Raw genomic sequence first — 22,959 nt, 5'->3', positions numbered from 1 at the left:
AAGGCAGGACGCTTTTTTTAGTCAGTCAGTCCTGACAGATATGTAAAATAAAATGGCACATTGCAGAGGACATTTAGTCCTCCAACTAAGTCAAATGACAAAAATCACTTAACTAAAAAGTTCCTTTGTTCCATATTATATGCTTCAAAAGACACAAATAGTTTTCTTTTCCTACTCAAATGAGATGGCACGGCTGTTAATTAACAAGGACGTGTATGAAGACACGGCGCATGCGCCAGCCATCCGGCAGCTATAGCCACGTGAGACGCTAGTGTACTGGCTTCCTTTGCGCGCTTCGGCTCCTGTGGAAGACTTTTCTGGTCTTGTCCTTGCCGCTTTGGGCTGTCATGGGGAAGGTGAATGTGGCCAAGTTGCGTTACCTGAGCCGGGATGACTTCAGAGTCCTGACAGGGGTAAGATGTCTGCCGTTCACTCTCTCCCTTGTCCCTTCCCATGGTGCGTCCTCTTCCTGGTCTTTGAAGTTTGCGGTTGCTGAGAGGGCGAGCTCTGGGCCCTGGAACGCGGCGGAGACTGGGAATGGGAAAAAGACGCAAGTGTCAAAGAGTTTTACAAAGCCCGGAAAGTCGCGCTTGTTTGTTAACTTACCTTCCCTCAAAAAGCAAAAACCTCCTCTTCTAAACATTTTCTTTCTACTTCTCTTCTCGCTGTCAGTGTCGTTTCACTTTGGCCTGAGGAGGTCACTAACCCTGGGTTTCCGACCAGATAAGGAGGGCTTGAGACGCCTCCTGAGGAGACTTGGTAGGGATAGCATCATAGATTCAGTCATACAGCATTTTTTCTGGTTCATTCAGCCTACACATATTTGTTGGATTTTTAGTAGCAATTTTAGGGGATTCAACGGAAACAAAACAGGATGGGAGGGAAACAGATCATAATCAAGTAAATTAATAAATAAATAAGCAGAATAATGCCAGCTAATAAGGACTGTGATATCAACAGGATAACAGAATAGTAAGTATGTGCATCTGTGTGGGGGATGCCACCTTTAGATTGGATAGTGAAGGAAGGCTGCTTGAGTGCAAGAATTTTGTGTTTACTGTTGTAACCAATGTGTTCGAGGTCTTTAAAAAACAGAAAGTGCCTGACATTTGATAGGTATTCAGGACATATTTGCTAAATAAAAGAATGAATAGTGCATGATAGGAGCTGAGTAACAAGAAGGAGCCATCCCAGTGAAGTCCTTTGGAAGAGTTTTGGAAGCAGAGGAAACAGCAGCAGTAAGTGCAAAGGCACTGAGGCAGGAAGAATTAGGAAATGTTTGAAGAATGAAAAGGACAGTGTGACTGGAGCAGAGTGAGCAAAAGGCTGAATGGTGGGAGATGTCACTGGGAGAGGTGAGAGCCAGGCCTTGGAAAGGATTTTGGAATGTATTCTAAGTGTGGAAAAAGCCACTAAATAGTTATAAATAAGGGAGTGACAGAAATCTCAAAGATTTTTGGCACAGAGCTCAACACATAGACCTAGGCATTTGCAGAATAAAGCAGTAAATTTATTTAGGAGCCATTTGTTGAAGCTTATCTTTTGGAAGGAATAAGCCCTATGAAAAGGAAAACTTTATAATTATATAGTGGGAGTTATGTGATACGAGTCACAGTGATTCTTTTTGTTTAAGGCTTCGTGTTTTGATTTTAAAATTAATCAAAAAGGCAGAACTTAAGGATATATAATTATAGTATCAAAGGCGAGCTCAGAATGTAGTTTGGGAGATACTTTTCTTTCTCCTCCTAGATAGTTTATTTCTACTGGAGTTTCTCTAAATATTTACTGTCCTCTGACGGGTGCCTTCCGTTTCTACTTACTCAGCACATTCATTCTTAATTCCTCTGTCAGAAATTGGGGAATCAAAAGAGTATTGGAGGGTGGAGAAGAACAGGGCATGGAAGATGAGTTAAGTTTTAAAAGTGTGAGGTTTTGGTGGGACATCAAGATGATACCAATTTTTTCTTCCAAAATTTTAGCTCTGCAGTATTTTAAGTTCTTTTTGAAACTCACAAAGGAATGACCTATTGGTTAGATATAACATCCCAATCTCAGTTGACCAATTTTACCAGCATGGGTATCAGTGGCCACCTTTCCCTGACCTTTTCTTTCCTTGACTTCTCTGGATTCTTCTATATTAATAATCATTCTTTGACTGGCTGTCCTACCTTTCAATGTGAATTTCCATCAAAATTCTGTCCCCCAACCCTCTTTTTTCCCCATTATCTGTTGCTTGGTGATTGCATCCACTTCATTGTCTCTCACCTCTAGCAAATAATTGATGATTTTTCCCTCTAATTATGACTTTATTCCTGAGTATAGATCTGTTTTTCCAATTTTCCTATAATATATTCATTCAGAAGACCTTTCAATACCTCAGATTCAAAACAACTTCTTCACTTCCAACTTTGACTCTTCATTCCCTTTGCCCCTCCCATCCTACCTCCTAAAACTGTTTAATTTCTTCCCTCCATTACCACTACCACTTGCCCTGTTCTGGCTTCTGTTTCTTCTGGCCTAAGCTGTTGCCTTAGTTCTCCAAAACATCACCTCCAGTTTTTGCCTTCTCTAAATCACTTGGCATATTCCTCTAAATTAATGCCCTTAAAACAACTCTGTTTATATATCTCCGTTGCCCAAACATCTTCAAAAGTTTTCTCCTTTCTTCAGTATAAAATCTAAACTCTTTCATCTTCCATATGGTTCCAGTTTGCTAAAGCTGCCATTATGCTATAAAATACCAGAAATGGATTGGCTTTTATAAAGGGGATTTATTAGGTTACAAATTTACAGTTCTAAGGCCATGAAAGTGTCCAAACTAAGGCATCAACAAGAGGATACCTTCACTGTAGAACAGCCCACTGGAACACCTCTGTCATATGGGAAGACAAGTGGCTGGCGTCTGCCAGTCCTTTGCTCTTGGTTATGTTTCAAAATGGCTTTCTCCAAAATGTCTCTGGGCTTCTGTCTCTCTTAGCTTCTCTCAACTCTCTGCTTGATTCTTCTGGGGCATTTCTCTCTAAAAATCTGGGAGCTTAGCTTCTCCAAATGTCTTTCTATCTGCATCTTCAAGCGTCTGGGTCTATATTTGCTCTTTAACTTCTCTCCAAAATGTCTCTCTCAGCTTCTCTGCATCAATGCTTGTTCTTCTAGGGCATTTTGTTTTCTCTGCTCTCTGTGTGAGCTCTCTTTAAAGGACTCCAGCAATCCAATCAAGACTCACCAGGAATGGGCAGGGTCAGACCTCCATGGAAACTATCCAGTCAAAAGGCCCCACCCACAGTTGGGTGGGTCAGTCCTCCATGGAAACTTTCAATCAAAAGGTTCTACCCTAATCAAAAGACTAACAAGTCTGTCCCACAAGATTTCACCAAAGAACAAACATGGCCCTTGTGGGGGGCACAACACATTCAGACCAGCACACATACCTTCATAAAAAGTATTTTCCAACCTCCTCTTGATGATCTCTACATACTATCCAATCTGAACTACGACTGTTCTAGCTGTTGCCTGTGCTGTGTACTTTCTTGTGTATGTGCAGTGTTCAAATCTATTTTGTCTTTCCCTGATATTCCCTTGCCTACTTTCTCTAAATGTCCACATCACTCAAAGTCAGTCTCAAGTGCTGCTGATTCCTTGAAATTGATCCCTTAGCTAGATGTATTCCTGTTCTTCCCTGAACTACCTCCTTTTTAGCACTTATTTCTTCTTACCTTCTAATAGAATTAGTTGTAGACATTTTATTTCTACAATTAGATAAATTCTCTGAGGTAGAGTATTTATATATTTTTTTTCTGCAGTGTTTACATACTGTATTTTCTCATTAAATACCTGCTTAATATGTGAAACATCTGTAATTTTTAAAGATCTAAAATTTTTAAATTTTTAGGTATCAAAAAGTATTTTAGTGTTTACTACATGCCGGTAACTATGTTAAGCACTCACAATTGCTGTCCTTAAAGTGTATATACTTTAGTAGGGACACAGTATGAACTTAGTGATTATATATTAAATTGTTATTAAAAGTTTGTCCAGAGGAGACAATAATTATGTCTCAGAATTATTTGGGGACATGCATGCATAGTCAGGAAAGTTAAGAAGCTAACTTAAACGGCTTTAGACAAGAGCTCTGTGTTGATTATGATTATATAATGATTCCTTTAACTGCAGGTTGAAATGGGCATGAAGAACCATGAAATTGTTCCCTGCAGTTTGATTGCTTCCATAGCCAGCCTTAAACATGGTGGCTGTAATAAAGTTTTAAGAGAATTAGCGAAACATAAACTCATAGCTTGGGAGCGTACCAAAAGTAAGTATTTTGAGGCACCATTTGTGATTTTCCTGTGACTGACTTCGTCCAGATCAGGTGTTCTAAAAGGCAGGAAGTAGAGGTTACCAGACCAGGTAGGCCTTAGTCCTAAACCTAACACAGCATGCTTCTGCCCTGTTCTATTTGTCCAAGCAATCACAGGGCCCACTCACATAAAAGTGGGTGGAAAATAGACCACCTCCAGCAAGGGAATAGCAAGTTCTCATTGCATAAGAGCAAGTAGGCTGGAGATATTGTTGGTGCCATCTTTGGAAAATGTAATCTGCACAGGAACTGCAGATCTGTGCCTAATTTCCTTTGCAAGGGACTCCAACCATATTGGATTAGGGCCCAGAGCAATACTTCTCAAACCATCTGTGGTGAAGGACAAGTTTCCTTTTTCAACCTATCACAGATCCATCTTCTATAAAATGGCAATAAAAAAAGAAAATGAAACAAAAAACATATACAAAATACAAACACAACTTCATTTTTATCAGAGTTGAAGATATGAAATAATTTGGTCAAGTCGATTGTAAAAATCTCTGAATTTAAAACACTTTGTTTCAGTTTCTGAACTTATCTTGTCACAGACCAGTAACAACATTTACAGCTAGCATCAGTCATACTCTGAGTAGCACTACTAAATTATAGGAAGAAATGAGAAACTTGTATGACTGTATACTTTTCCAAGACTTTCCATGTATCTTTTTCTTGAACTGATGTGACTTGGTACATTGTAACTTAAATATGGTCTTTCTCATTTGATTTTGTTTAGCTGTCCAGGGCTATCGGTTGACAAATGCCGGATATGATTACCTAGCTTTGAAAACACTTTCTTCTAGACAGGTAGTTGAGTCTGTGGGAAACCAGATGGGTGTTGGCAAAGAATCAGGTAAGTGCTAAAAATACAATTAAAAGCATTTTCCTTGCTTTATTTTATATTTTCCCTTGAAAAAAATTCATCCTGTATTTTTTCTGTTTTTCCCAACCAAACAGTAAATTGAAAAGTTGGTTGGAAGCAGTGCAGATTATGAAAGTACTCTTAGTCTAATAGGTTATTGGTTTATTTTTTTCATGAGCCCATCACTGAAAATTCAGTTATAACAAAAATTAATTTTTCTCTAATAACTGAAATCTTTGGCAAGTAATTTATTTGCTCTTGTTTTATATATGATGAATTGTGCATTTGTAAGTTAAAAATATGTAACACAAGAAAGTACTAGAAGGCAAGTGCATATCTGAAACCACACTCACATTTTTCCGTTACAGCAATTTGATCAACAAGGCAAAGATAGATATGTGAAGAACACAGAAAAAAAGCATTCTAGAATAGCACTGAACAAATACTTGTATTATTTGTTTATTCTCTATGTGGAAGACAGGAAAGACTAAAGAACAGGAAATGATTTTCTTTATGCTATGCCCTCTTATACGTAATTTTTTATCCTACATGTTTGGTTACATTATTTAATCAGAGGAAGCAAAATTAAAATTGGAAGTGAAAGTATTGTTAGTAAGACTACTACTCCAAAGGAGGTTGCTGTGCTGTTTCTTCATACGGTTTATATATTTTCTGTATTTATATCCAGATTGTGATGTATATTTAAGATATAAGAGTACTAAATACAGCATAACCTGAGAGAGAGTGAGAGTGTATGTGTGTGTGTGTTAATTGTAAACTACCCCTTTGGGGTAAGCATTCTGTTAATTTTTATGTCCAGTGTAAAATTATGCATTGACTATTACGGATACTCCAATAGTATGCAGTATGAGAGCCAAGTTATCATTAAATAAAAGTTTATTTTAAAATATAATGTTTTTTTAAAAGAAATAATTGCAAGGCAAAACAACAAATGCTACAAAAGAGAGTACGATAGAAGTCAATCTTACTCCTAACCCCAATCCCAGTCTCCTGTTATTACTTCCCATTGCTCTCACTGCTTATCAGTTTCTTACATACCTTCTAGAAAATAATCTTTGTAAATACAAGGGTACTGAGTGTGTGTGTATGTATACACATATGTATATTTGTGTATATGCATTCACATATCTTTAATCAAAGGTGGAAGCAAATAGTATGTACCGTTCTGCATGTTGATTTTATTTTCATGTCATGCATCTCTGATATTTCTTATTAGCAGATATGTTTTTCTCATGGTTGCAGAATATTGTATGGATGTTCCATAATTTATTTTACCAGTCTAGTTGTTGGTGGGCATTTAAGTTATTTCCAGTCTTTTTTGTAAGTAGTGATGCTGTGAACATCTTTGTTCAGAAGGTGTTCTGAATTATTGGGGCAAAAGTTATGGACATTTAAAATTTTTACATAAATTGCCAAATTTCCCTCCAAAAAGTTCCCACCAACAGTGTGAGAGACTGTTTCTCAGTAGAAACATGATAGTTAAAATTCCTCATGAACAATTAGAACACATCCTAAGTGTCAGTATTACAGATAGCAATTTACTTTGATAGTTGGAGGGCTTTTTGGAAGGTCTGTTCCATTCTGTTTATTATAAGATTATATTCTAACAACTGAGTATTATTCACTGAAGTAGTTGAAGAATTGAACAAAAATTTCATATTTGTTGATTAGGAAAATATTAAATCATTTCTCTCATAGAACATAAGGAGTAATTAGATGTTTTCCAACTAAAGTGAATGATTGGTGATTGACACAACAGGATTGCGCACCTTTGGAAGCAGTGATTTTGACACATTGCATCCTTGCTTTCTTTTTTAATTGATAATACTACATACCAGCTAATCATTTTGGATTTTAAATAAAGTAAAAATAATGAATATATGAGATACAAAGTTTTGCTGAATCTTAAGTATTGTTAGTTATATTGGGAAAGATAAAATATTTGACACAAATAAAATCCAGACAAAGGAAGTTAGAATTGTTTCAACTTATTGGAATAAAAATATAATAATGATCAATCGTATTCCTTACTTTGAAAATTTTGTCTCCAGATATTTACATTGTTGCAACTGAAGAGGGAAAGCAATATGCATTAAAGCTTCACAGACTAGGAAGAACCTCCTTTCGAAATCTGAAAAACAAACGTGATTACCATAAACACAGACATAAGATGTCTTGGCTTTATTTATCTCGACTCTCTGCCATGAAGGAATTCGCCTATATGAAGGTATTTTTTAAATCATTTTACATTTTTTAATCAAATAATATAGCATCAGTCTATTATCCTACCTACCCCCAGTACCAATCCATGGAGACAGTCATTTTTAACTTTGTCATTTATTTCTATTATTTGTTTTTCTGTTGATTTCCTTCTGTGTGAAGTTAGTTGTTTTAATTTCCCAGCTGCCTAAAGAATAAGAATTTATTTGCTCATGGTTTTGAGGCCAGGAGAAGTCCAAAATCCAGGCATCAGTACGACCACACTTTCTCCCTAAATGACTATGGCTTTTTGGGGCTGTCGGCAATCCTTGAGTTCCTTGGCTTTTCCAGTACGTGGCAATGTTCCCCCTTTCTCTTTTGGGTTCCATTGACTTCTGTCTTCTCTCCATAGCTTCTGTTTCTGTGCCCAATTTCCTTTGCTTATAGAGACTCTAACCTTATTGGATGAAGGCCTGCCCTCATTAAGTTTGGGCACACTTTAATAACATTTTCAAAGGTCTTATTTACAAATGGGTTCACACCACGGGACCAGGGGTTAGGAGCCGAACATGCTTTTTGTGGGGGACATGATTCAAGTCCCAACAGTAGCTTTAATTATTATAAATGCATAAAGGCAAATGTAATCTGCAATATTAACAAGTTAGAGTAGCCCAAAATAAGTAATAACTTAGGTACCTCACAATTGTGTATGTGTATCATAGTCATTGTTATTCAGTGTAATTGAAAACACCAGATGATGGCCATCCATGGAAACATTAACATCTCAGATAAGTTGAGTAATATGTTTCTGTCACATAATGCAATAAATGTCAATTTGAATATTTGCGTGTATATTAAAAATGGTAAAAAATCTTTAGTTTTTAAACTTTCACCTTCAAAATTAAGTTCAGCATAGATTTATTAAATATTGTTAATAATAACAAAATTAAACATTTTCAATAATAGCCAAATTAAACTGAAAAAAAAAAAACATTGTGTTTTTATTATTCTGTCCAACGGGATTTGTTTATCTTTTTTATTGAATTATTGAAAATCGCTCCAGTATATGAACAGGTGTTTCTTGGGAGTTTCAGTTTGGTGTTCCTTGAGTAGATTATTTAATTCATGTGGTTAAAGTTTTTAATAATTATTAGTGGGTGTGGAGTGTGGATTCTCAAGCAGTATAAATACGTGATACCTTTACCATACATATTACGTACTTCTTATTATCTTTTAATAATAATTTGTATCCTATGATATTCAATCAGTCAAGTAGGCAGCTTGGTAGGGATCATAAAACATTTTACTAAAACTCAATTAGGTGTTTTCTCAGGGTATTTTTATGAAGGTACAGGAATAGAACCTGGTCATGTATAAATATGTTCCTTAAATCCATTGATATTTTCCAAAGAGAGAAGGAATAAGATAAAATTAAGCTATAGTTTGAGATTTAGCTATAGCATGAGAGCTAGATAAATATTACTAATCATTAATATTGTATGCTGTCGGGCTGCCAAGGCATGTTCAAGACTGTCTGCATTGAAAAGAAAGATCTTTCTGAAAACAAAGAAAATACAAATCTTCAGGGAGTGAGAAGTAGTAGTTCAATTTCTGTCCAAAGCAGAGGTAAAATAGACAACTTTTTTAAACTAACCCTGTTAATCATCAAGTATGCATTGAACATCAGCTGTGTGCCTACCACTGTATTAAATACTGAGGTGGTGTTTTTGTGAGAAGGCAAATACTAAAGGAATAACCAATACAGTCTATTTTGAGAAACATCGGTGGGGGAAATCATTGACAAAAGAAGTTCCATGAAGTAGGTAGGAACTGAATGGAGTCATGAAGACTGGATATGATTTGACTATAAGGAGAATACGGTGCACTTTGCAAGGGAGCACATGGGAGTGAAGAGATGAATGTGGATGAGAACCCCATGTACGGGTGACCCTGAAGTGACTATCCTGACCACACTCCAGGGTGCTTATCGGAGAGAATATTAGGAGAAACAGGACTGCTTAAGTGTATTAAAGAGAATTTTCATAAAGTTGTTGAGACTGAAATCAGTCAATATTTATAGAGCCATTGTAGTTTGTTGTTGTTAACAGAGTGTCAACATAAGCATCTTAGTCTAATATTGGTATACAGGGTTAAGTATGGTGGCAAGTGCTAACACACCATTAATAAGGCATAAATTGCAAGGTTCTACTTAGAGTTCGTAGTATTCCACAAGGCAGAAGGCACAAATGTAAGATCTTTTAAAAGAAGAAATAACTGCACTTTTTGAACAATGAGAAGAAATTGAGCAGAGGGAAAAGATTGATGTATGAATGATCTGAAACATTTGACTTAGTACAGTGTATATGTTTGTCATGTAATAGATTAATATTATACATTGTGGTCTGGAGAAAAAGTTCAATGCTCTATAAACTAAAATGTCTAATGTGTTGGAATACCTCATTTTCTAATATGTCAGAAGACAGAATGTTTCCTAAATCATAATTGATTTCAGTTTGAAATTTTTGAGCATACTTTAACAAATGGCAGAAACTTACAAAATAGGAGAGGCAGTGTGCCGGTTTGAATGTATTATGTCCCCCAGAAAAAGCCATATTCTTTGATGCAATCTTGTGGGGCAGACAAATTAGTGGAGATTAAGTTGGAACTTTTGGATTAGGTTGTTTGCATGGAAATGCCTCCCACCCAACTGTAGGTGATAACTGATGAGATATTTCCAAGGAGGCATGGCCCCACCCATTCAGGGTGGGCCTAGATCAGTGAAGCCATATAAATGGGCTGACAAACAGAAGGAACTTGGTGCAGCTGTGAGTGACATTTTGAAGAGGAGGTACAGCCAAGAGGGGCACTTTGAAGAAGGCACAGAAAGTTAAGAGAGGAACTGCAGTTTACGGAGACATTTTGAAGATGGCCGTTGAAGGCAGACTCTTGCTCTGGAGAAGCTAAGAGAGGACAAACACCCCAAGAGCAACTAAGAGTGACATTTTTTGAGGAACTGCAGCCTAGAGAGGAACATCCTGGGAGAAAGCCATTTTGAAACCAGAACTTTGGAGCAGACGCCAGCCACATGCCTTCCCAGCTAACAGAGGTTTTCCGGACTCCACTGGCCATCTTCCAGTGAAGGTACTTGATTGCTGGTGTGTTGCCTTGGACACTTTATGGCCTTAAGACTATAACTGTGTAACCAAATAAAACCCCTTTTATAAAAGCCAGTCCATCTCTGGTGTTTTGCATTCTGGCAGCATTAGCAAACTAGAACAGGCAGTATCCTAAGAGATTGTAAGCAACTTGAGAAAGAGAGTTTGTTACACTCATTTTTGTAACACTAGCTTAGTAAATAATATACAGTAAATGTTTGATGAATGAATGTTTTCTGCGAAAATGAATTAATGCAAACCGGTTTAAAATTTATTTATATATATAGCTTATTCTGTGCAGTGAATAAACCATACGTATGTAACAATGTGTTAATCAGTAATTCCATAAAAAGTGATATGTAATTTTCTTCTGGTTGTGAGCAGGTATATTTATTTTTATTCTCTGAAAAATGACTTCTTAATTAACTTACAGCTGTTTTGCTGTGTTTTAGGCACTGTATGAGAGGAAATTTCCAGTTCCAAAGCCAATTGATTACAATCGCCATGCAGTGGTCATGGAACTCATAAATGGCTATCCTCTGTAAGTATTTGTTATTCTTAAAATCATGGATCCCAACAAATAAATGTTCAGTTTGTAAAAGTTAAAATTTTAAAATTCAGTGGAATAGTACTCCTGGGAGGTTAGAAATTGATTTAAAGGAATAGGCTAAAAGCAAATAGAAAATTCAGTTTCATTCTGACAGTTTTGATTTTATAATCTCTGTGATTCATTCATTCATTTATTCAACAGATACTTATTAAGAGTCTTAGATGCAAAGCCCTGTTTTAGATTTGGCAATGAAGAAGAAGGAGTCCCTGCCCTCATGGAGCTTAGATTCTGATGAAAGGAAATATGCAATAAATAACTAAACAAGGAAATACTTGATATGTCAGATGACAGTAAGTGCTATGGATAAAAATAAAGCAGGGGAAGGAAGTATTGAAGAGGAGGCTGCTAATTCACGTAGAGTGGCGGGGAAATTCTCACTGATGAGGTAATTTTTGAGCAGAGCCCTGAAATAAATGAGGAAGGAAATGATGCAGATATCTGAAAGAACATTCCAGGAGGAGGGAATGGCAAGTACATAAGCCCTGAAGTAGAAGCAAGCCAGTGTGGCTGGAGCTAAATGAGTAAGATGGGGAGTTTTAAGTGGTAAGATTGGAGAGGCAACTGGTGACCAGATCATTTAGGATTTGTAGCCCATTGTGGGGGCTTTTCGGTTTTGATTGAGAAGGGAGGCCATTGGAGGATTTTGAGGAGAGGGGAGTTATGATCTGAATAACATTTTAACAGAATCACTCTGGCTGCTGTTTTGAGAACAGACTAAAGGGAGACTAGCACAGCATTAGGAAAACAAGTTAGGACATTATTGTAATAGTCAGGCAACAGATAATGGTGGCTCATGTAGAGTGATAGCCATGAAAGTAATGAAAAATGGTCCAGTTCTGGATATATTTTACAGGTCAAGCCAAAATTATTTTGGGGGATTGGATATAGATATGAGGGTAGGGGTGAGTCAAGGATGATACCAATGTTTTTGGCCTGAATAATTAATTAGAGTGATAAAGTAATCATTTACAAAAATGGGAAAGACTACAGGAGGAGCAGTTTGGAGTTGGAGAGTGGGGCAGAATTAAAGGTTTCATTTTGGACTTGTTAAGTTTGAGATGCCTCAGTTTGGGAGAGATTGAATTCAATGTATGTGTGGTATGGTATTTAAAGCCATGAGCGTGGATGAGGTCAACAAGAGTGACTTTCAACAAGAGAAGATAAAGGCCCTAGGATTGATCTTTGAGGAACTACAAAATTTAGAAATCAAGAAGATGAAGAACTGCAAAAAAGACTAAAATGAATGATAAGTAAGGAAGGATGAAAACCAGAGGGGTATGGTCCCAGGAATCAAGTGAAGAAAGTGTTTCAAGGAGGGAGAAGAGGTCAAACTCACAGATCAAATATGATGAAGACCTAGAATTGACCATTGGATTTAGCAACATGGAAGTCTTTGGTTAGCCTTGATAAGAGGTGTTTCATTGGAGTGAAATGGATGAAAGTCTATTTGAAATGGGTTCATTAGAAAAAGATTGGCCAAAGCATATGTACAGGAGTTTTGCTGTGCAGAAGATCAAAAAAAGGAGATATATCACATCTGTATGCTGATAGGAATGAAGAGAAAACTGCTGGGAAGAGAGGGAATGAAAATGGTTGCTGGAGCAATGTTCTTGGATGGGTAAGAGGAGATGGTAGGTGGTGCCCCAGTGAAGGATTTGACTAAAGGATCACAAATGGTTTATTGCATATATGATCATATAAGTTTGTATTGGAGACTCAAAGCAGATGTTCTTTATTTTGGTAACTCTTTTTAGGAAATTTAAAACTTCTTTGACCTAAATAATACACACTTCATTTTCTATAGCTTATTGTTTTATTTTTGAGTGAATTACAAGCAAGGAAATTCATGTAGATGAACTCAAGTATTTACATAATAAGTTTCATATAGTATCTGATGCATTATCCTATAGTGGAATTTCAGTATGTGAATTGTTGATAACGATGGTGGGAGGGTGGGCAGGACATTGGTTCCAGGTATGTATTTATATATGCTGTGTTTCCTTCCAAAAAGTTTTTGAGACAGCTGTGTTGATGATCCCAGTCTTTGCTGCTTTTTTTTTCTCCCCACAATTTTATTGAGATATAGTCTCACATACCATACAGTCATCCAAAGTGTATAGTCATTTGTTCACAGTATCATCATATAATTGTGCATTCATCACCACAATCAATTTTTGAACATTTTCATTACTCCAAAAAAAGTATTAAAAATAAAAATAATCTTTTTAATGCAATTTTATTCAGATATGTTTCCATACCATATAGCCCATCCAAAGTCTACAGTCAGTTTTGCCTCATTTTTAAACAATCATAATATTTTTTTCTCTTGCTATATTTTTAAGCATCATTTTTGGACTTTTCCTCTCTGGATGCTAGAATAACTGGAACTTTTTGTTTTCTTTATACTTTTCTGCAATTTTTTGTATTATGTTATGCACACACACATACATACATGTTTGCTTTCTTTAAAATCATAGATTCAAATAACCTATTTTCATATTTAAAATACTTTTAGATGTCAAATACACCATGTTGAAGATCCTGCATTAGTTTATGATGAAGCTATGGAATTAATTGTCAAACTTGCAAATCATGGGTTAATTCATGGAGATTTCAATGAATTCAATCTCATTTTGGATAAAGATGACCACATCACCATGATTGATTTTCCACAGATGGTTTCAACCTCTCATCCCAATGCTGAATGGTATGTGCTGAAATTATTTAATTCTGGATATGAGTGTGTTTATGTGTGTAAGAATCATTTTCTAATTATTCATAGATTTCCAGTTTTGTAATATTATGGGTCTAATAGCTTTTTTGAAGAGGCTAATGTTAATGGTATATAAAAATTTGGTTTTTAATTGAAGGATATCCAACTAGAATTTTCCCCTTAAACAAATCATTCTTATTCCTCAGTATTTTAAATGGAAATAAATGGACTTTTTAAAACCTATATAATAAGCTTATGCTGTGTATTAGAAATCTGAAGAAATTGCCTACTTTATAAACCACATTGAAGATTGGCATCAAAAAGAATTTTAATTACTCTGTTATAATTCAACAGACTTTGAAAAGTCAGACTTTCTTAGCCATGGAACCCTTTGTTCAAACAAACTTCTAGATAGAAGTCAATTTGTAAAACAGATGAAAATCTGCTTGGAAAAAGTAGGGGCACAGGAGAGGAAGCTTGGAACTCCATTCTCTCTGCCTTTCCCCTTTCCTCTGTGTCCCATGGTTGCCTCCAGAAGCACTTCAACAAGCTGTATTTGATAATCTTGATGACCTTAATGAAAGTCAAGGTTTGGATGGACTTAGTTGCCAGACCAGTGATGTTATCTCTCATGCCAGTTTTGGCTTTCATTTTTATTATTAGAAAATGATTCACATAAAATCTTATCCTTGAAACAGGGCAAAATCATATTCTTTACGTTACTTAACCACTTAAACTAGCCAAGTTGTGAAATATGACCTTTTCCTTTATTTGCTTGTATTCCATAATGTGATTTTGTGTAATCGAATTAAGGGTAAATGTCTTTTCTTCTCCAATTCCAAGTTATAATATGGGAAAGTTCTCTTTTTTCTTGAAGTGAGAATTGATATCACTTACATAGTAAAGTATATCCATTCTTCAGAGTTTGTGCTTAAATCAGTTTAAGTGAATCTTGACTTCTTACTGGTTTCCATTGGAAAATATCTATACTTATGCTAGAGAAAGAAATGTCACTTAAAAATAATTTTAAAAACAATTTCCAACAAAACAGTGCTAATAAGTTAATGTCTGGCACTTGAGTGATCAGTATATCTTTGGATGCTGACTAATCAGCATTTTTATTAATCTGGAGTAACATAGTAACACAATAAAGGAATATATGGGAACCACCAGAGTTAAAAAAACGGAATAGTAATATATTATGACATTGCAAGTTTAGGCTACATTGTTCTGTGCAGTACATTGTGATTCCATTTTAAATTTTATTGACAAGTATTGGGGCAAAGGAGTTGTATTAAGTACTAGAGATTCAGATACAAATAAGACCTATCTATGCCTTTGAAGAAGTTATTGTCTAGTAGGGGAAACATGACTATATATAAAAAGACAATATATTAAGAGATTTTTCCCAGGGTGCCCTGACAGCAAAGACTAAAATAATAATTTAGTTAAAACTCAAAGAGATAGTCAATTCCATGTCACCCTGTCCTAAATTCTCCTTATCCAGGAATCTTTCAGAGAATTGAATCCGTTCTTCCCACTTCATGGTGACCTAAAAAGCAACCTGATTTTCATAGATCCGTCTACTCTTAGTCAGGATTAACATTTGGATCATTATTTATAAGCTTCATCATTATTTATCACTATGGATGTCATTGCATAACTAACAGACAATAGAAATACATAAACATAAGTCAGTAGTCCCCAAACTTTTCCTAGCCACTAATCTATTTCCTTAGTCATTAATCTATTATATTTTCAGCTTTCCCAGTTGGCTAGGAGTACTAGCGGTATTACAGATGGAAAGAATAGCCAGGTAGGTGGGGGATAAAGAGGATACATGGAAACCTGCCCCAAAACTGCAAGCCCACAGTCTTCTTTCCTAGAATTCACATTCACCTCATCTTCCCTTAGTACATCTGTTCATGGGAAACCCGGAACCTTAGCTGCTGTATGACTTTTGCAGCCTGTGTTCCTTGTGATTTCCTCTGATTTTAGTTTTTCAAACACACTGGCATAGGATATTTTTTTTGTTTTCCTTGATAGCTTTTTTTCTCTTCATGTAAGGAGTAATAGCATCAAAACAAATAGTAAAGGTATTGTCTTTCACCAGTGTGGGAAAAGATGAGCAACAGAAACTGTATCAAAAATGATTCTTGCTTTTGCAGGTATTTTGACAGAGATGTTAAATGCATTAGAGATTTCTTCATGAAACGTTTCAGCTATGAAAGTGAACTTTATCCAACGTTTAGTGATATCAGGTTTGTACTCTGCATTGCTTATTGCTTAAAACTGATAGGACTCTTTAAATATCTGATTTATTTAGTTGTAAAAGTTAACATTTTCAACTATAAGAAATTCCAAATAATGACCTTTGATGCATTTTAATCATTGTTGAGTATCATTGCTGTCTAGTACATAAATGAAACTTAAACTAGGAAATACCTGCATTTGGTCCATTAAGGCACTGTTCTTGAATTTTGAAAAGGTGGATATCTAGTTTCTTATAATTTTGAGAACTTTTATTCAATTTTTATTCAATTTTGGGTGTTTGATCAACTTGTAAGGAATCAAACCAAATGTTTATTATATAATAATTTGTCTTTTTCCTTTATTCAGAACTGGAGCTAACATTAATTGATTGGTGGAATATAGTCATCTATATTCTCAAAGTCTAGTTTTCTTAATTATACACAATTAACATACTGTTTTCTGATTTGGGATAATTTACATAAGTTAAAGGAATAAAAACTTTAGCTCCCTCCCTTTGAAAGTTGAATTAATTTATTAAGTCAATAAATGTCAACTGAAGTTTCTATAACCTTTCTTATTGATATCTGTTGCTTTTCACAGACTTATTTATTATTATTATTATATAATGACAGCCAACATATATCCTTACATTTGTATACTTAAGTAATTTATATATTTTAGGCAAAGAAAAATCTTTAAATTATATAAACTATTAAGCTCTTTAGAATCATAGTTTATCAGAGTAATAGTTAAAATATTTATCCATGAATTTTTTCAGTCTTTCAATGCTTGATTTTTTTTTCTTTTTTTTTTTTTTTTCCAACTAGGAGGACAAATTCTCTTGATGTAGAGGTCTCAGCCAGTGGTTACACAAAGGAAATGCAGGCAGATGATGAACTGCTTCATCCAGTAGGTCCAGATGATAAAAATGTTGAAACTGAAGAAGGATCTGAATTCTCATTTTCTGATGAAGAAATGTCAGGAAAAGCAAAGGTTTGTAGGTCAGAAACTGAAAGTGAACAAAGCTCTCTAGGTGAATCAGATGGCTGCTGCTACAGGTCATCTGGAGACCTTGAACAAATAAAGGAAGACGATCTATCAGAGAATGCTGATAGACACAATTTTGAAATGACCGAATTCAATCAACCTTTAGAAGAAATAAAAGGGCACGTTGTTGAAAACAGTTCTGAAACTGAATTTTCTGAGGAGCAAAACAGAACTGAAAGTGTCACTAAGGAAGATGGTCAGACAGATCAAGGAAGAATCTACACTGGCTCTGAGGAGTATGAAGATGAATGCCCTCATCTGATTGCCTTGTCATCATTAAACAAAGAATTCAGGCCTTTCAGGTATAGATTTCCACTGACTGATTTTTACTTTAATCTTGAGACCAATACTGTCCTTGGTTCTGATAAATGAGTATTTCTCCAAATGCTGTGACAGTGTTGTATTCTGCCACCATTGTATTAAATTAAAGCAAAATAACGTTTTTTGTTTTAAAACTCAAATTCTCCTCCTGTACAATTGTACTGATTCTTGGCAACCTGTTGATTAAATTTTAAGCAGTTCTGCCTCAAAATATAAATGGATGACTTTCAAAGAATTAATATAGCTCTCTTGATAAATTGACAAGGTTTTAGATGGATGATTTGTTCATCTGTTTTTGTAATTACACATCTAATGTATATTTGATTTATATATATTGGCCAATAAACGTGTAGTAAATATGTTGTACGTATAGCTACTTAATACGAATTTTCTCTTCTGCTTCAAACCTTCTTTCCATATCTGTTCATGTATAGTTAAAATTATATAATGGCACTATGTTGTTTTCTTTTAAGAATTGTGTTTTTCTTGCAAATATTAATGAATTTGGCTCAACTTTGATTAGCAAAAAATCTAAAATTTAATTTTTAGATTTGAGATAGCTTATCCAGAACCAAACAACTATGGTTTAATGAAATATGGTTTAATTTACTTCAAAATAGAAACACAACATTTTAAATTAGAGCAGCAATATATTTATTAGACATTTCCCAATATATATTTGCTTTACTTGCTTATATCCTAGGGTTGCCTTTATGTTTATACTTTTGTTATGAAGAGAAACAGGAGAATTGTCTCCCCTTTTCATATAGCTCTGTATTTTTGAGTTGCAGAGCAACTACCATTTGAATAATAAACATGTAAAATTAAAGCTGAAGCTTAAGAGGAAAAATTCAGGGGTGGTAGTTGTCCAGTTAAATAGTCTTCTAAGCACAGGATGGAAATAGTAATTTTTTCTCACTCTGAACACAGGCTGGGCAAAATTTTTATTATTCAAAGTAGACATAAAATAGAAGATGCTGCTGAAAAATCTGACTTAAGAATTAATATTGTCTGAGTTTCTTATACATTGTATATGTTAAAACTTTGGGCAATTTGAAAAACCAAGTTAGACAGTTTCCATGGTTGCAGTTTTTCTGTCTTAGCTGGGCAGACTGTAGAGTCCTATCTCTGTTCTTGTTGCACCCTGCTCTTGTTTGGGAAGGTGGGAAGAAAATGTCTCAAAGATTTAGATTATGAGAGGAAGATTTGTGTAGTTCAGTGAAAGCAGAGGAGAGGATAAGTGGAAAACACACACATGAATTATGGGAAGTGATAAATTTTGAGAGCTGAAACATTCTATTTTTAAATTTTGATAGTTTTCAGAATACTGAAAAATGAAAATTATTAATATATTGGTCTGAATTGTGGGAGATTTTACTTTTAACTTCACAGAAATTTTTAAATATAATGATCTTTCTGAGGTATTTTGTCTTTTAAGTTTTACTGTCATTGAAGATAATATAATTTAATCAAGCACAATTAACATTTTAAAAACATTAATTAGATCATTTTTTTTTTAATTTTAGAGATGAAGAAAATTTGAGAGATATTATTCAGTATAGAACAAGAACTCTGAGTGTTACTTCTGCAGGCAGTGCTGTAAGCTGTTCAACAATTCCTCCGGTAACTTCATTCAGTATTTTGAATATTATTGTTTGAGCGTTCTAAAAAATTATTTTCTGTCCAACATTTAAAAGGTAACACAACTGGCTTATCAATTTTTTTCAAAAATTAAAATATAATTGGTGTATTAAATGTTTTCCTTCTGCTTAAGATATTGGGTATACTACTAAAGCCAGTTTTTAATGATAAAAATATTACCTAAAATAGGAAAAGAAGAAAATCAGTTTAGAAGTTAAAAGAAGGAAATAATAAAACAATTAGATGGAAAGCGCATTCAAAAGAAAAGAAAATAACCTTTTTTTCCTGAACTTCTCATTCCCAAATTCACAAATATTGTCAATAAATTAAAATATATTTCCTGTGATGGGATGGATAATAAGGGATATATACAAAATTAAATTAGAGCTATCAAAAGCAGAAGCAAAAAAATCTATGAAACATCCATTAAGTAGTACATAACAATTATATTAAAAAATAAAATCTCCTTTTGTGTATTTTACCTGCCTATTATGAGTTTCTCACCCTTGAAGATTACCTGCCCAACTCTGGCTTTGATAATTTATATACTTACTGGGATTTATATACCCTCCTTTCTCATACTCAAAACAAGTCCTTTTATATCTAATTTTAGTAATATACAATTGGTAATTGCATATAAAGAAAAATTAGATTATCAATTCATGTTACTTCCCTAAATTCTAAGTTATGCTCTCTTCTCTATATAAAGGTACAGCACTGACATTTTCAAAAGGCCAGATTGAAGCTCCATTGCATTGTTTTAACCATTATGCATTTTTACTGCTCTGATCTTACTCTTACACATCTCCCTTATAGCCAGTGGCATGAACTGAAAGTTTAGAGCAGGGTCAAGCCTTTAACTTTTACGACTCAAATTATAAAATACAAATTTACCTTCTAAGGAAGAAAAAATGATCTCTTGAGCCTAGCATGATGAATAAAGTTTTTTTTTTTAATGATATGAAACAAATTGATCATCTTAAGTCTGTTTTCTTTTTGTCACATTATTTTTCTTGAGTTCACGTTTCATTTTGTTAAAAGATCAGGAGAAAGCAAGCTTTATTTTGTTAACTCCATTAATTTGATCCTTATGGTTTTGCTATCTATACAAAGGCAAAAGAGTTTCTCTATGTTCTTTGGAATTATAATTGTAAGATCTGTTTTCCTCCTTAAAATGCTTTTATTGTTCCCTATTTTTTGACAAAGTTGCCATTTGTGTATCCTGTTCTTGCTAATATGCAATAGGATTAAATTATAACTGAACGGTAAGGTATAGTGCTGTGTAATAAATATGCAGCCACCACCTAGTCAAAGCACTTTTTGCTTCAATAAAAATTGAGTATTTCCAAAATACTCTCTAAAATAACACACAAGTAGTTTATTGCCTATTTCCCCATTTTAAAAAAATAGATGCTAAGTGGCATTTCTGTCCCATTTTTTTAAACATAAAGAAAAGTAACCTTGTAGGATTTGTAAATTTTTCTAGATCTGGGGTGAGATGCATGTATGTTAGTCCATTATCTCCTTATTTTCTTCAACTGCTGGATATGATTATAGTCTCGGTGAAGAACTAAGGGAAAATTCAAGCAGAATATTTAGAAAAGATACTGATTTTTTTCTTGGAAACATTCTGGAGTTTTCTGTCTGTACTCCTCCAGTTTAAACCTGGTACACACTCTGCTGTTGTCTTCCTGGGACTTTCCATCTCCTGTGTTTGGGATTCTCCTTTCCTAGTTCCATCTCATTGTCCTAGCTAGTTTATTTATTTGTTTCATGGCACAGATCCCAGTAGTTTTCTGAGAGAATTTTGAGGGGGTCCTTTGTTACTAAAAATGACGTTATTCTAGTCTCACACTTGATTGGGAATTTTTTAAGTATGAGAGTTGTGGTTTGGAAATAATTTCCTGCAGAATTCTGAAGACATTGCTCTATTGTCTTCTACCAGTGTTGTATTTAGAAAGATACTGTTTTGATTCTTGATTCTGGTCTGCTGGGGTGGGGAGGCAGTGATAATAGTTGCCCACCTTCCTGGAGTAGGGAATGGGTCCCATTTTTAAACTTTCATCCAATCCTGCTGTTTGCAGCCCTGAAATTTCTGGGATACCAGGTCCTTCTAAGTCTTGGGCCTTCCTGGGTGTTTTATCAGGCTCTGGGAACTTGTTCTGATTCTTCTGCTCTGTTTCCCTCTTTTCTCATACCCCTCCCCCCATTGAGAATCATTAGACTAAAACAGAGGGATAATTTGTTAAGCCTGTTAACTGAATACAGTCTAACATTAAGTATAAAATAATCCAAAGTCTGCATTTAACATATCTTATCCACAGCTTTACATTAGGCATATACAACCCAAGAAACAGCACAGTAGGCAAACTGGTTCTTCTAGCCCCTTTTCATCTCTCAAATCTATTATTCTTTAATCTTTTAACTTGGAAGATTTATAGTAAATACTTCTTCATGTCCAGCATGTGGTAGGGAATATTAAGATCATTGCTTCTGCCCTTGGAGTGTTTATCTTCTCTTTTAGGAGATAACTTGGATGATGTAAAGTTATACAATTAAATAACAGGCTGTACTGCTGCAGAGAAAGAAAATGTTATTGTGAACTCAGTATTCAAATTTCTTTTTCATCTTTTAAGTCACATGACATGCACAGCCTGTGTCTTGACTAATAAGTAATTTGAATTTATAATTATTCACTGAGGGAAAGCATTTTATATCTTCCAAAAATTATATGAAGACTATTCTATGGGTAACTGCTATCATCAGTCATTTCCACACCTGAAGTTTTGAGAGTATTCTTGTATATATTTTAACCAATAGTGATTGCTTTCAAAAATAATTTCACACTACAAAACCATGCCAATTTTAACCAGAAAGCCGAGGAACAAGCAATTTTCATCTAATTATTTTTTTCAAGTTTTCATAATGGACACTAGGTGGCACTGTGATGATTTTTTTTTTTTTTTTAAATATGTCTATACACTACTGCTTACTATATAGTCCATTTCTATTAGGAATTTAGTTCCTCCTACTTTATAAAAATTAGTTTGGAGTTTATTTTCTTGCTGGTTCATAAAGTACTCCCAGGATTTGGAATTTTTTAAATTCATGCTCTATACATACAAAATTTGAAAGATATTAGCAATGTAAATCTTCATTTTACTGAATATCTGCTCCTTATCAAAGTGATCTGTTATCAGTGATACTAATTTAAGACATTTTTCCAGGAACTGGTGAAACAGAAGGTGAAACGTCAGTTGACAAAACAGCAAAAGGCAGCTGTCAGACGTCGATTGCAGAAAGGAGAAGCAAATATATTTACCAAACAACGGAGGGAGAACATGCAAAATATTAAATCAAGCTTGGAAGCAGCTAGCTTTTGGGGAGACTAATATATTTAAGATCTTAGATATAATATATTTGAAAAAACTTACTATGATCCCTTTTTTATGCCACCTTTAATCTTTTTTGGACTAAGGTGGGTGTATAAGTAGATAAATAAATTCTCTTTCATCTATAATTTTGACTCATTCAGTGCGTGTCTTCCAAAGAATAATTATGGTAATTCTGCAAAAGCAATCCATTTTTTCAGATTAATTTGAATAATTTTGATAAACCGGTTTAAATCATTTTTCAAAATAATTTTTATTATATTGGAGATATTGGGGTATTTATCACTATTTTTGTTTTGTTTTGTTTTTTTGTATCTAATAAAAACAGATTGCCTGGTTTTCCACTTCCTATTGGAAACAACCATAGGAAAGTAATTTATATCTCTCTTTCTCT

General features: G+C 34.5%; 1 protein-coding gene across 1 annotated transcript; it reads left to right on the top strand.

The window, feature by feature from the left end:
• Positions 1-347: 347 nt before the first annotated feature.
• RIOK2 (RIO kinase 2) lies at positions 348-22,693 on the top strand. The gene is made up of 10 exons (XM_037801411.1): positions 348-413; positions 4,171-4,309; positions 5,088-5,204; positions 7,286-7,461; positions 11,041-11,129; positions 13,714-13,905; positions 16,080-16,172; positions 16,992-17,513; positions 19,059-19,155; positions 22,401-22,693. Exons 1-10 carry the CDS (start codon positions 348-350, stop codon positions 22,563-22,565), a joined length of 1,656 nt encoding a protein of 551 aa, XP_037657339.1. The 3' UTR covers positions 22,566-22,693.
• Positions 22,694-22,959: the final 266 nt, after the last annotated feature.

This window comes from Choloepus didactylus, chromosome 13 (assembly GCF_015220235.1).
Source record: "Choloepus didactylus isolate mChoDid1 chromosome 13, mChoDid1.pri, whole genome shotgun sequence".
NCBI lineage: Eukaryota > Metazoa > Chordata > Mammalia > Pilosa > Megalonychidae > Choloepus > Choloepus didactylus.
This window is presented reverse-complemented; position numbering and strand designations above follow the sequence as displayed.

Bases quoted from the DNA above. Each gene is read 5' to 3' on its own strand.
- RIOK2 (XM_037801411.1), top strand. From the start codon at position 348: ATGGGGAAGGTGAATGTGGCCAAGTTGCGTTACCTGAGCCGGGATGAC. The intron at 7,462-11,040 runs GTATTTTTTAAA...GCTGTGTTTTAG, and splicing joins AGGAATTCGCCTATATGAAG to GCACTGTATGAGAGGAAATT. The intron at 16,173-16,991 runs GTTTGTACTCTG...TTTTCCAACTAG, and splicing joins CCAACGTTTAGTGATATCAG to GAGGACAAATTCTCTTGATG.